This window comes from Cyprinus carpio, chromosome B21, assembly GCF_018340385.1.
Source record: "Cyprinus carpio isolate SPL01 chromosome B21, ASM1834038v1, whole genome shotgun sequence".
Classification (NCBI taxonomy): domain Eukaryota; kingdom Metazoa; phylum Chordata; class Actinopteri; order Cypriniformes; family Cyprinidae; genus Cyprinus; species Cyprinus carpio.
In genome coordinates, this window is record NC_056617.1 from 3783736 (window position 1) to 3796537 (window position 12802).

At 39.4% G+C, this 12802-nt stretch overlaps 1 protein-coding gene across 1 annotated transcript; it reads right to left on the minus strand.

The window, feature by feature from the left end:
• Window positions 1–4020: 4020 nt before the first annotated feature.
• On the minus strand, window positions 4021–12007 carry LOC109048915. Its single transcript, XM_042747835.1, is given in 16 exon segments — window positions 4021–4199; window positions 4409–4674; window positions 4858–5232; window positions 5365–5416; window positions 5688–5782; window positions 6147–6183; window positions 6455–6543; window positions 6688–6904; window positions 6942–7126; window positions 7129–7387; window positions 7567–7614; window positions 7855–7949; window positions 8056–8430; window positions 8508–9104; window positions 9208–9417; window positions 11692–12007. Coding segments are annotated over 16 exon segments (3048 nt in total). The 5' UTR covers window positions 11819–12007; the 3' UTR covers window positions 4021–4178.
• Between the last annotated feature and the right edge of the window lie 795 nt (window positions 12008–12802).

Below are 12802 nucleotides of genomic sequence, written 5' to 3' on the forward strand. Positions count from 1 at the left end.
AGGGGTTAGGATTAGGCGGTAGGGTGTCGATTTTGGGCACAACACCGCATCAGGATAAATTACCACCGTCCTTCGGAGGGCAGGGGGTCAAAATTGGGCACAACACCGCATCAGGATAAATTACCAACAGCGGCAGTTCCTGAGGTCAGCCAAACATTAATTGGGCACAACACTGCAGGTCTTGATGCCCAAATCCGATTTTCTGGATAATTTTTTTTGACGACCCCGCTTACATCATCTTTTAAAAGTGACCCGGATTTTTGCATTCCCACTATACACTGCTGACACCACCAAACCTCGGCTGGAAAAGGAAGGCAATGGATGCAGATGCTGGAGAGTTTCCACAATATTTTGATCCCGATCCGGAACCATTGGACGTATGGCCGGCAGAAAAAAGCGCTAAACCGAGCTTCCCCATATCTCGTGAAATGTCTTCAAACACCAAACATCCTTATTTTTACTGTCTCTTCGCAAAGCAAAAGACTGTCAACCTCCGCATTGCTCCAATGTGGTATCCTTCGTCCTCCATAGCGCCTATAATGTCGTGATCTCAGTTGGTGGTGTCCCCTGAGTTGACGTCACGCTCGACTCGCATTTACTGGGGAATATCCGATTTGCCTTCTGGCACACGCAAATGACGTATCCGATTCCCTACCCATAGTGCTGAATCCTCTGAGAGAAAAAGCATGCGGCTTTGTCCTGCTTACCTCACCGAGTCATACCGATCTGTGCCACATGCCAGGCGGAACCATGCAGTGTAAATGGGGCCTAGTCAAAGCCCAAGTGTTCCAGCCCCCAGTGCCCGCTCCTCGTAAGTGCCTTCTAGAGCGCCCTCCAGTGCTGGCTCCTCAGAAGCGCTTTGCCTGCTCCTCCAGAGCACCCTCCAGTGCCAGCACCACGTAAGCGCATTCCTAAACGCGCCCTCCAGTGCTGGCTCCTCAGTCCAGGAAGGCATCCTGATCCCCAGTTCAGCCCAGGAGGGGCTGCTTCTTGTGCTGACCTGTAATGAGGAGAGGAGTGGGCGGCATTGCGGAGGACAGGGAGATCTGCTGAAGTCTTTGCACATTGGGCTTTCAGCTCACCTCCAGATGCAACTAAAGGGTAAGTTGTAGGGCTGTCAAAATGGCTGAAAAACTAAACTAAATGTTGTACTTCGATATTATCAATATTTGAATTCTATTCGAATTTAAAAAGCATAATTTCAGTTAGCGGGAAAAAGGCTTTTGGCTTCTCATCTGAGGCCACTAATGCACGTTTCTTCAAAACGATAAAATAAAATGATAAAACTATCTAGGGGGAAAAAAAGTGCATAATGTTTAAAATAATTTTTATAAACCAAATATAATTAAGTTGCTTAAACATTTATGAACAAAACAACATCATGTATGTATGCATAGTTTAATATAAAAGACCGAAAGACAAACACACAGTACTTTTTCATTTAAAAACATGAGATGCAGTGCGATAGGATATCTTTTTTAAAAGATGGACTTGCATTACTTAATTTAATGGTAAATGTTCATTTCCAGCATGAATCCCTCACTGGCCAATTGCTACCATACTATCAGCTGCAGTTTATTTATTGGTCTGCTTGAAACTTTCACTTCTAAGCATTCAAACCTTTATAGTGAATGTTGTCCTCACTGTTTAACATCTTATTGTCTGTCAATAACTCACAATCCTGATTTTGTATGTGGGACAAATGCAAAAATTGAAAGTGGCTGTCACTTTTTATATAGTTTGCTATTCTACATATTAAAACTTTACAGAATACAGTATAGGCTGCTGTCACTTTATACACATCAGATTTCTTTCTTAACTTTTTTTGTTCACTTAAGACATAACCTACTGTGATAATGATTGATACAAAATATGAATCAATGAGCATCTCTGGTTTGTAATGCATAACATACATAATACACTGAGGTTTGTTAATGAAAAACAGAAATAAGGAAACAATAAGATGCTATGTATCATGTAATAAATTTCACTCTAGCAATACTAGTAATTAATCCAGTAAATCTGCACTTACCATATTCTGAGCTTTCATATTCTAGTTTTCTTCTAATTGCACATTTGTAATGTTCATTGTCACGTGTCCTCTGGCAATAACTCCATACTAGACAGAATTCTTAAATGACAAAAAGACAGAGAGAGACACTCCATTACATCTGTACTGTTTGTATATCACAAAATATATCAAAAGAGCTGCTTGTTCAATAAACAACCTGATGAAATTTGTCCAGACTGGGTTTGCTGGTTAAAGCTGATTTAGCTGGAAAAGTGACCAAAAATCCCCTCTAATCCCCGGTCCAAACCTGAACATTTTAGCAGAATGTTGACTGACTGAGGCGACAGAGACGACGTGTTTTGTTTATGTTTGGAAGGCGGCTTTACAATCACAAAGTGTGTTCTTGAGGTGTTGCCATGTCCACCTATCATAAATGTCTTTTGGTCTGTTATTAAGGTTTGGTTCATAAAGCGAACCAGTTTCTGGAGTTCATAAAGTAGGCAGATGCGATTTTGGTATTATTTCCAATATAAAGCATTTGTATTTGTTTAGGTTTATTATGGGCTTGTATCTAGTTTGCTGTTTTTTAGTCAAAGCTTATGCCTCTTGATTTCCTGCAACTGCACGTGCATACAGAAAAGAGACATATCTCTGAGACGCATTTAAATACAGCATTAACTACTAGTTCTGAATATTGAGTTGTTTGTATCCCTGGATATTACTGTCGGTTGTTTAAAGGGGTCATAGGATGCCCATTTTCCACAAGTTTATATAATTCTTAAGGTTCTTAATGAAAAGTCTGTAACATAGTTTGGTTAAAAATTCTTAATGGTAGTGTAAAAAACACCCTTTTTACCCTGTCAAAAACAGCTCTTTTCAGAGCACGCAGTTTTGTAGCATTTTCCTTTAAATGTTAATGAGCTCTGCTGACCCCGCCCCTCTCTTCCCAGCAGAAGAGAAAGGCACATTATTAGGAAAGGTGATTTGCAAAGATTCATTAAAAAAACCTTATACTCACTTCTTCTGTTGGTGAAGCTGGATCACGAATGATTTGCACGAACATAGACGCATTTATGTAGATCGGGGTGCATTCCCTTCAAAAACAAAGGTAATCCACTGCGTCTTCAGCGGCTCATATGTCGGGAGTAAATGACGACTGCTATGTTCATTATTACATCCAACAAAAGAACATCTCAATCACTAAGGAGTCATTCTTGTCTACACTTGCTCCGGCGGACTGATGACAGTCACTCAGGGCGGAGCTAAGGTAAGACGCCAGTCCAGTCTGTGCTAAAACGCTACTGTCAATCAAACTATCGTGGGAGGGGCCTGTTTTTGTGACATCACACAGACAGTTATCTGAGATCGGCTCGATTTGAGAAAAGGGTAAAGATTTGAGCGCACGAAAAAAAAAAAAACTGGCTGGATTTTTATCATTTTAGGGTGGTTGTGTGCACACACTGCCAACACACATTTCAGTTCAAACAACTTGTGAAAGTGCATGTAGCATCATATGAGCCCTTTAACAATTGTCAAATACGAAATGTTTACTTGCTCAGATCTCACTCTTTGACCATTAAAACCAAAGTATATATATACACAAACATAACACACACACATATTTATATATAATTTATATTTATTTATTCAAAAATTTATATAATGTATATTCATATATTTTATAAACTATACTGTTGTTATTGAAAATGTAATTTAATTTCATGCACAATTATTATTTGATAGCTTTGTTTCTAATATATTATTTTTAATTTTTTTTTATAATTGTATATATTGAAATCTGTTGTTATATAAAATTTCATTTAATTTCATGCATTCTTCTTTATTTATTTAATGATATTTATTAATAATAATAATAATAACAAACTTTTTATATTAAATAATAAATATAAAACATAGCAGTGCTCCTTTTTATTTAATTATATTTTAAGCACCTGTTTATTTACTTATCTGTTATTACTTTTTAATAGAGTTATATTTTTAATATATTATTTTTATTTTGTATATAATGATTATTATATAATGTTTGTAGTTTAGGACTGGGGCATCCATGAATATTTTCATCAGGGTACATTGTCTTCCTGTCATGGCCGTCACTGAACTTCCTGTCTTTCCTGTCATTACTTACACTATTTTCTTTTGCTCCCCCTCATTTCTTCTCGTCTGCAATCTAAAACAAAAACCAAGAAAATCAGAAATTAGGTTAACTGTTTAAATACATTTCACAATATATAAAAACAATCAAAGAGAGGCAGCATATTTATAGTAAAAAAATATATCAGAAAGTATAAATATTCAGCATTAAGATTTATCATCTGACTGTATGATGATAAACCAAAACAAATCAAAAATACTTGAAAATCATTCAAATGTACTCACCATAAACCAGTCGTGGAGACTAAGTTTCTCCAGTTCAATCCGCTCGTTTGGATTGATTTGCAGACAGCAGCAAATAAAATCGCTGCATTCTTCCGACAAGCCATCTTTGTTCCAGTTTTTACCGTCGATCAAGCGCAGGTCTCGTCTATTTGGAAACTCCCCACACAGCATTAGAAACAAGAGGATCCCGAGTGACCACACTGTCGCTGGTTCCCCGTGGTACGTGCCGGTCATGTGATACTCAGGAGGGCAGTACTCTCTTGTGCCTGGAGGAAAGAGATTTTGTTCACATAGCATTTTAATTGAATAACCATTACTATACAAGAATTAATGTGATTCAACAGTGGATCCCATTCCATGATGCTTCATGAGAGCTTGATTCAGTCAGAGTCCTGTGTGAACGGCCCTCAGTTTGAGACCCACAATAACCTTTGAGGGGTCATACATACCAGTGAAGGACGTGTAACCCACACCGTTGAGGAAATCACCACACCCAAAGTTAGTTAATTTGACTTTGAGTGTGTCCGGGTTAATCAGAAGGTTTTCCAGCTTTATGTCCCGGTGAAACACTCCACGTCTGCAGCATGTTTGAGCTGCGGATGTTGCCTGGCACATTATAATTCGTGCCACGTCTTCTTGAATGGTACCCATTTGCTGCAGAAGAAACCAGTTCAGTTCCTCAAAGGGAACGGGCCGCTCTAGCACCAAAATGTAGTGGTCAGACTCCACCCGCCAGTCCAGAAGCTGGATGATTTCCTCGACCCTGGGGCCTTCGTTTGCAAGAATTTGCAAAGCAACCTCTAGAGGAAGAGGCTTGGAACAAACTAGAAGAAAGACGGACATAGGAAGGACAAACTCTTGACAATGACAGACTGAAAAATCATTTCCAGTCTGTGATCAGTGTTAATATGAGATGTTTTAAAATGACTGAGTTCCAAACCGAGAGAGCACACTACTTACAATGCCGATAAACTTTGTGTTCCTGCTGGAGACGACTTTTATCCCCACCTGATCAACAAAACAACAATGTTCGTAAGAGTTACAATTCATTCATCAGCAGAGCTCACAACACTCCAAACATTAGCCCTGAACAGACGTACATTTTCATGAATCTAAATAAAAACATGTAGAGCATGTCTAAACAGGTCTGACAATTTAAGAGCTTTAAATAGTAAATAAAAGATACATTTAGAGCGCTTGCATTAGTCAGGTGACTATAATACAGGACAAAAATAATTATCAAGTTATTCTATTCGATGATAGTAATGAAAACTGATACCTTTTGGCCATCGTCCAAACGAGTCGCTGCATAAAGGGTTCCAAAGCCTCCTTCACTCAGCTGACAGTCGATTACATAACGGCATGAATTGATGTCTGTTAAAAGATATGATGTTGATCAGTGACAGCAATATCTGTGCTTAAAAAATACTAACACCCTACAGGACTATTTAAGGAAACTATAGTAGTCATAAAATAAAGAAAAAAAAATATATACATGTGGGTTTTTTTTTTCTGTGTAAAATACATACTTTCACCTTACACACATTTACAGTATATAAATGTGAATGAAATCTTGTTGAATGCTGAATAAGTCAATTTCTGTTATTTATGAACTATTCTTAAAAAAAGTGCATATTAAAGTAGGTATAAAGCATGTAAAGACTGTGTGTGTGTGTGTGTGTGTGTGTGTGTGTGTGTGTGTGTGTGTTGTCTGTTAGGCTTATGGTACCAAGCTCACCCATTATTGTGTCGTTGTTATTCTCCTTGGCTGCAGTCTGAAACAACAGAAATCAGGTTTAGTGTCAAAATACACAAACAGGACAGAAAACAAATGCACAACAAAGAGAGGCAACATTCTTGGAGTAATAAAATTAGGATATTTAAGAACAGGTAAAATCATTTCGGAAGGTCTAAACATACAGTGCAGTTGATGAGGATTGACTATATAACTGTATAAAAAGAAAGAGTAAGAAAGCAAATTTCCATAGTCTAATAATTAAACCAAAGCAAATCAAAAATACTTCATCATCATCAGAATGTATTTACCATAAACCAGTCGTGGAGACTGAGTTTCCCCAGTTCAATCCGCTGCTTTGGGTCAATCTGTAGACAGCGGCGGATTAAATCGCAGCATTCTGTGCAGAAAGAGGAGAGAGATGTCTGATTATCACTTTGAACTTCACACCTGATCTCTTTGATGGACAGTCAAATGATCCCAATGACCACTCTTAACTAAGCCACTGATTTACAACTGATTTATGCTGAAGTGAAGAGCTCACCTTTCGACAAGCCAGCTTTGGTCCAGTTTTTATCATTAATCTTGTGCAGGTGTCGTCTCTTTGGAAATTTACAGAAAAGTATCACAAACAAGAGGATCCCGAGTGACCACACTGTCGCTGGTTCCCCGTGGTACATGCCGGTCATGTGATACTCAGGAGGGCAGTACTCTCTTGTGCCTGGAGATGACATTTTGTTTCCATTAACACAGCATTTTAACTAGATATTCGTTATCATGCAAGAAATGATTTGATGCCATTTGATTCACAACAGAAGATCCCATTAGACACCCACTTCACAGCTTTGAGGGATCATCATACATACCAGCAAAGGACGTGTAACCCACGTCGGTGAGGACTGCACCACAGCCAAAGTCAATCAATTTGACTTCGAGTGTGTCCGGGTTAATCAGAAGGTTTTCCAGCTTAATATCCCGGTGAACACTCCACGAAGGCAGCACATTCGAGCTGCGAATACTGCCTGTTGCATTATAACTCGTGCCAAGTCCTCTTCAATGGTGCCCTCGTGGCACTTTAAATATTCATACAAGGACTGACAGGGCATGGGCCGCTCTAGCACCATAAAGTAATAGTCAGGCTCCACCTGCCAGTCCAGAAGCTGGATGATTTCCTGAACCCTGGGGCCTTTATTTGCAAGAATTTGCAAAGCAACCTCCAGAGGAAGAGGTTTAGAATAACCGTTCTAGAAGAAAGACAGTTGTTAAGATGGTTAGGACTTAAACAATTCGAGGACAAACTGTTGACAATGGCAGATTGCATACTGAAAAATCACTTAGAGTACTAGTCTTAATGTTAATATGAGATGTTTGAAATTGAAAACAGTGACTGAGAGGAGAAACACAGAGAGCACAGCCTACTTACAATGCCGATGAACTCTGTGTTCTTGTTAGATGCAAATTTTATCGCCACCTGATCAACAAAACAAAAAAGGGATGTGTGTAAGATTTACAATTCATTTGTCAGCAGAGTTCACATCATTTCAAACATTAACCCTGAATAGACATCCACATTTTCATGAATTTAAATAGTCTTAACAGGTCTGACAGGACAAGTGCTTTAAATAGTTAATGTACACTAGGAGTGAGAGACAAGTATAATAGGACAAAAATGATTAGCTAGAAAAATAATGTAAGTAATACAAACTGATACCTGTAGGCCATCATCCAAACGAGTCGCTGCATAAACTTGTCCAAAGCCTCCTTCACCCAGCTGACTGCCAATTTCATAACGGTGTGAATTGATGTCTGTTAAAAGATAAATAAGAGACGTCAACATAAAAAGTCAATCTGAAGCATAAACCTTAAAGTGTGTGTGTGTGTGTGTTGGATTATATTGTGGTAGCAAACTAACCAATAATTGTTTTCTCATCATCCTGTAGCTGGCTTGACTGAGTTTGGGGAGCATAGACACTACAGTCAGGTGCTGCACAGGTTGTAGCTCGGGGGACATTGTCTCTACAGTCTAATGTTTCGTGGACTGGAGACTGAGGGACGCCAACACTCAAGTCAGCTACAAAACGGACTGAAGCTTGGAGGGCTTCATCTCCACAGTCAGACGTGACAAAAAATAAAACTGGAGGGACGTCATCACTACCTATGGACGTCATAGAGAATAAAGCTGGAGGGACGTCAACATTTAATAAGGACTTGGCAGACAAAAAAGCTTGAGAGACGTCATCACTTAATTTGGACATCACAGGGAAAAAAGATAGAGGGGCCCTCACAACTTAAATCAGACGTGGCAATGGAAAACAAGAGTCATCACTTAATTAGATGTGCCGGTGAAAAATGAGACGTCATCACTTAATTTGGGCGTGGCAGTGAAAAATGAGACATCATCACTTAATCTGGCAGAATTGTCGTCATCAGTACAGCTGGAAATTTGGGGGACTTCATCACTACAGCTGGACGCGGCACAGACTGTAGTTTGGGGGACGTCATCAGTACAGCTGGACGCGGCACAGACTGTAGTTTGGGGGACGTCATCGGTACAGCTGGGCGCGGCACAGACTGTAGTCTGGGGGACGTCATTGGTACAGCTGGACGTGGCACAGAGTGTAGTTTGAGGGACGTCATTGGTACAGCTGGACGCAGCACAGACTGTAGTTTGGGGGACGTCATCGGTACAGCTGGACGTGGCACAGACTGTAGTCTGGGGGACGTCATCGGTACAGCTGGACTCGGCGTAGTTTGGGGACTTCAGGACGTCATCGGTACAGCTGGACGCGGCACAGACTGTAGTCTGGGGGACGTCATCAATACAACTGGACGCGGCACAGACTGTAGTCTGGGGGACGTCATCGGTACAGCTGGACGCGGCACAGACTGTAGTCTGGGGGATGTCATCGGTACAGCTGGGCGCTGGCCAAGACTGTAGTCTGGGGGACGTCATCGGTACAGCTGGACGCGGCACAGACTGTAGTCTGGGGGACGTCATCGGTACAGCTGGACGCGGCTGGGAGTGTAGTTTGGTGTAGTTTGTGGGTTCAGCTGGACGCGGCACAGACTGTAGTCTGGGGGACGTCATCGGTACAGCTGGACGCGGCACAGACTGTAGTCTGGGGGACGTCATCGGTACAGCTGGACGCGGCACAGACTGTAGTTTGGGGGACGTCATCGGTACAGCTGGACGCAGCACCGAAAGAAGCTGGAGAGAAGTGAACAGCAGAGTCGGATGCGGCACAGACTGTATCTGTGTCATCAACTTCTTGACCTAAAGGGGAAAATATGGACCAAAAGACATTAATCATTAAAAGAACATTTATGAAATATTTTATAACTATATTAACGGATATTCATATTACTGCAACTATAAGCTTGCTGTATATTCCGTGCATGTATGATGTCTTTTTTCTGGCATGTTCATGAGCATTGTGTTTTTAAATAAAAGAAATGTTTAAAAAACAATCAAACATTAAAAAAGCCTTTACAGCTCCTAAATTAGTGTTGTGTATGAATATTAATAAGGTCATCCAAAGCTTGCATGTATCCTTAGCATGTAACTTAAACATTTGTGTGACCAGGTCATGATATTCAGACATTAAATTAGGTGTCATGTCATTAAAATGAATTAAAACATCACTTAATGTAATTACAGTAATATTGATTTGCAAATTCCATTTGTGAATTTCAGTTTTTGTGTAAATTAAAATATGAACTTGAAAGAGTTGAAAACTTGAAAGTAACACGTCATGTGTTGAGTTTGTTTCTGAATTGTGTTTGTGTAGTATAATTTGTGTTATGCTGCATTACAGACTTTATAAAACTAATCTTCAACTAAGCCCCTAAATTCTTCACTGTCCTCCAAAAAAACCTTAAATATCCAAATAAGTGTAGAGTCCTATGCAGACTCCAGTACAGAAAGGGAGTTATATATTCATATTCATAACATGGACATATCAGCAGGGGGCGGACTTACCCATTAGGCAAAGGTAGGTGACTGCCTTGGGCCCCCAAAGCCAGGGGGCCCCCTAAAATGCTTTTCATATAGGAGATGCGCAATAAGCGCGGACACGCGAACGGTTGCTGTTTACGGTGTTTGTTACCACGACAACGGTCTGCGTTTCCGAGTTGAACGTGCTTCTTGTGTATCCTGCTTGTAGCAAATGAAAATCATGCATCTGAAGCTGACTGCTGCACGAGCGCGAGGTCTCTCTTTCCCAGCGCGCGCACACACTTCTCTCTCTGAGTCCGCTCTGTTCAGCGAGCGGCTGAAAGGAGCTGCGCTTTCAGTTAAAACACAGATATATGTTGCTTCTCTAATTTTACATGTGCGGTTGTTACAAATCATAGCACAGCTAGTGTCTTATCTTATGTGTAGCCTATTTGATTTTATCAGAAAACGGCACGATTATACTATAAATCGGGATTTTTGTGCAGATTAACATCTTGGAAGGGAGAGCTGTTTATGTAGTCTTAATGGGTCGCGTTTCAGTCACTATTTCATATTCATCCCCGTTGTCTGACAACAGAACTTCATGCTCTGTTAACTATGGTTTCACTCATAAACATATATTGCATAAAGCATCAGTATTTGTCCATGCCCATGTTGATTAGAGTATTAAAAACTTAAAGTCCCGGGATATTATCAGCTGAAACAGCTCAAACATGCATTTTAGTCTGAGACTATCTTAAGCCTTGTCTGTGAAACCGGGGAAGGGGTATTAATTTAAGGTACATTTAGATTTAGAATAGATAAAAATGTGCAATTAAGTTGCGATTATTCACAAGTTAACTCATGACAATCATGCGATTAATCACGATTAAATGTTTTAATTGATTGACAGCCCTAAGTTAAAATGACTAAAATTAAATGTAGGCTTATGCTGGTAACTCAAGAGTGGACTTTACTCATCAATATAGGGTATACTTTTTTCATACTCTTCTCATTCTCACTAATCGGAATGAACCTCAGAAACCTTTAGTCTTCAGAAAAGTTTAGATCGCATTTTCATTTTACCTGATAAAGGATCATTTATGAGCGGAGCACTGCTTTGTTTACAGCCGTTATCGGGGAAACCACTATATTTCTTACGTTCCAAAAGCACCTCCTACTGGTAGAGAATGAATGTGCATTTTCAATAATCCAGTCTGCAGGTTTTTGTTCAGACCAATGCAAAAATTCACCCACATAAATCCATTTTAAATAATATAGTAATTTTATACTTCTGATCCCTTTTCTTGAAAAAAGGTTCAATTGTGAGGTTAATCAATTGCTATTTCATGGTCTACAACATGAAATAATAAAAAGTGTCTGCTAAATGATTTAAATGTAAATGTTAATGAAGGAATCCTATTTTAACATGTACATAAAAAAATTTAGAAACATTGGACACAACAATGTGGCACCATTGTGCAGCAGCAAGCATCACGACAAAAAAGGACCGCAAGGTTGATCTAGGTTAATGTGTGCAAATGTATAGGGCCCCATTCCTATATTTGCCTGGGGCCCCCCAATTCACTAAATCCGCCCCTGCATATCAGTTACCATCACAACTCCTCACAGGTGGTGCATCACTCTGGTCTGCATTTTCTTCTTGACCTGAGTGAGTGTCGTTGACTTTTTTCCTCTCTCTTAGAATTAAAGCAGTTAGTCCTAGCAACGTAAGTAACATTTTGAAATAGTAACTAGCGTTGGCTGGAAGAAATACAAAGTGAGAAAAATACTAGAATGCACTGAACTAGCAATAAAACGACTAGCGTTGGCTGCGAGATGTGCAAAGAGCAAACAATGCAACTAGCAACGAACTGCAAGTGATTTATCAAACAAATCAAAGTGAGCCTTTTTATACTGGAATATTACTGTGACGTCACGAACCAACTGACATTCCAATACCTGTTGCTGAAGGCCGTTGCTGATTGGTCCGTTTTCCGAGGTGGGCGTGGCTCCTGCGTAATAGTTCGTAGCGTGGGTAACATTGTGCTTGTGTAGTATGTCAATGCTTTCTTATTAAACGTTCCCAGTTTAAGTCGTTTACAGATAAGAATGGACTAATATTGACATGTATTTTGCGCTGTAAATGACGTGTGTGATGTGCATTTAAGTTGTTTGACTCGCATGAATTAAAACGAGCAGTGTGTGGTGATCGCGAGCTCTTATATCGTCATTAAAACACAAGATATGACAAATTATACTTTGACACATGTAGTTAAGTTTATTTAAGGCATAATTTTAATTATTATTTATATAAAAATAGTTAAAGGCTGTTAAAAAAATCTAAAATTAACGCTATACTATAAGGCTGTTGCCAATCAACAAAATCTATATTACCATTACCATTTATCAAATTACATTGGTATTACAATTGCATAAATAATGTTATGAAAATGAAATTATTCTCTTATGTGAAACTGAAACCGCTATAGGGGGCTGTATGTCTTAAGAATAAAAACTTTCATTCATTTGAATTATTGCAAACCGACTGATTCATTCATGAAAGAAGCAAAGTTCACTTTATGAATGAATCAACGACTCACGATTCATCAGCAAAATAAAGCAGAAACAGTCAAAATGTACAATGTTGCCTAAATAATTGTCAAACAAACTGTTTATTGAGCAGTTGTATAAAATGAATGCCACATGCAATTGTGCTGATATT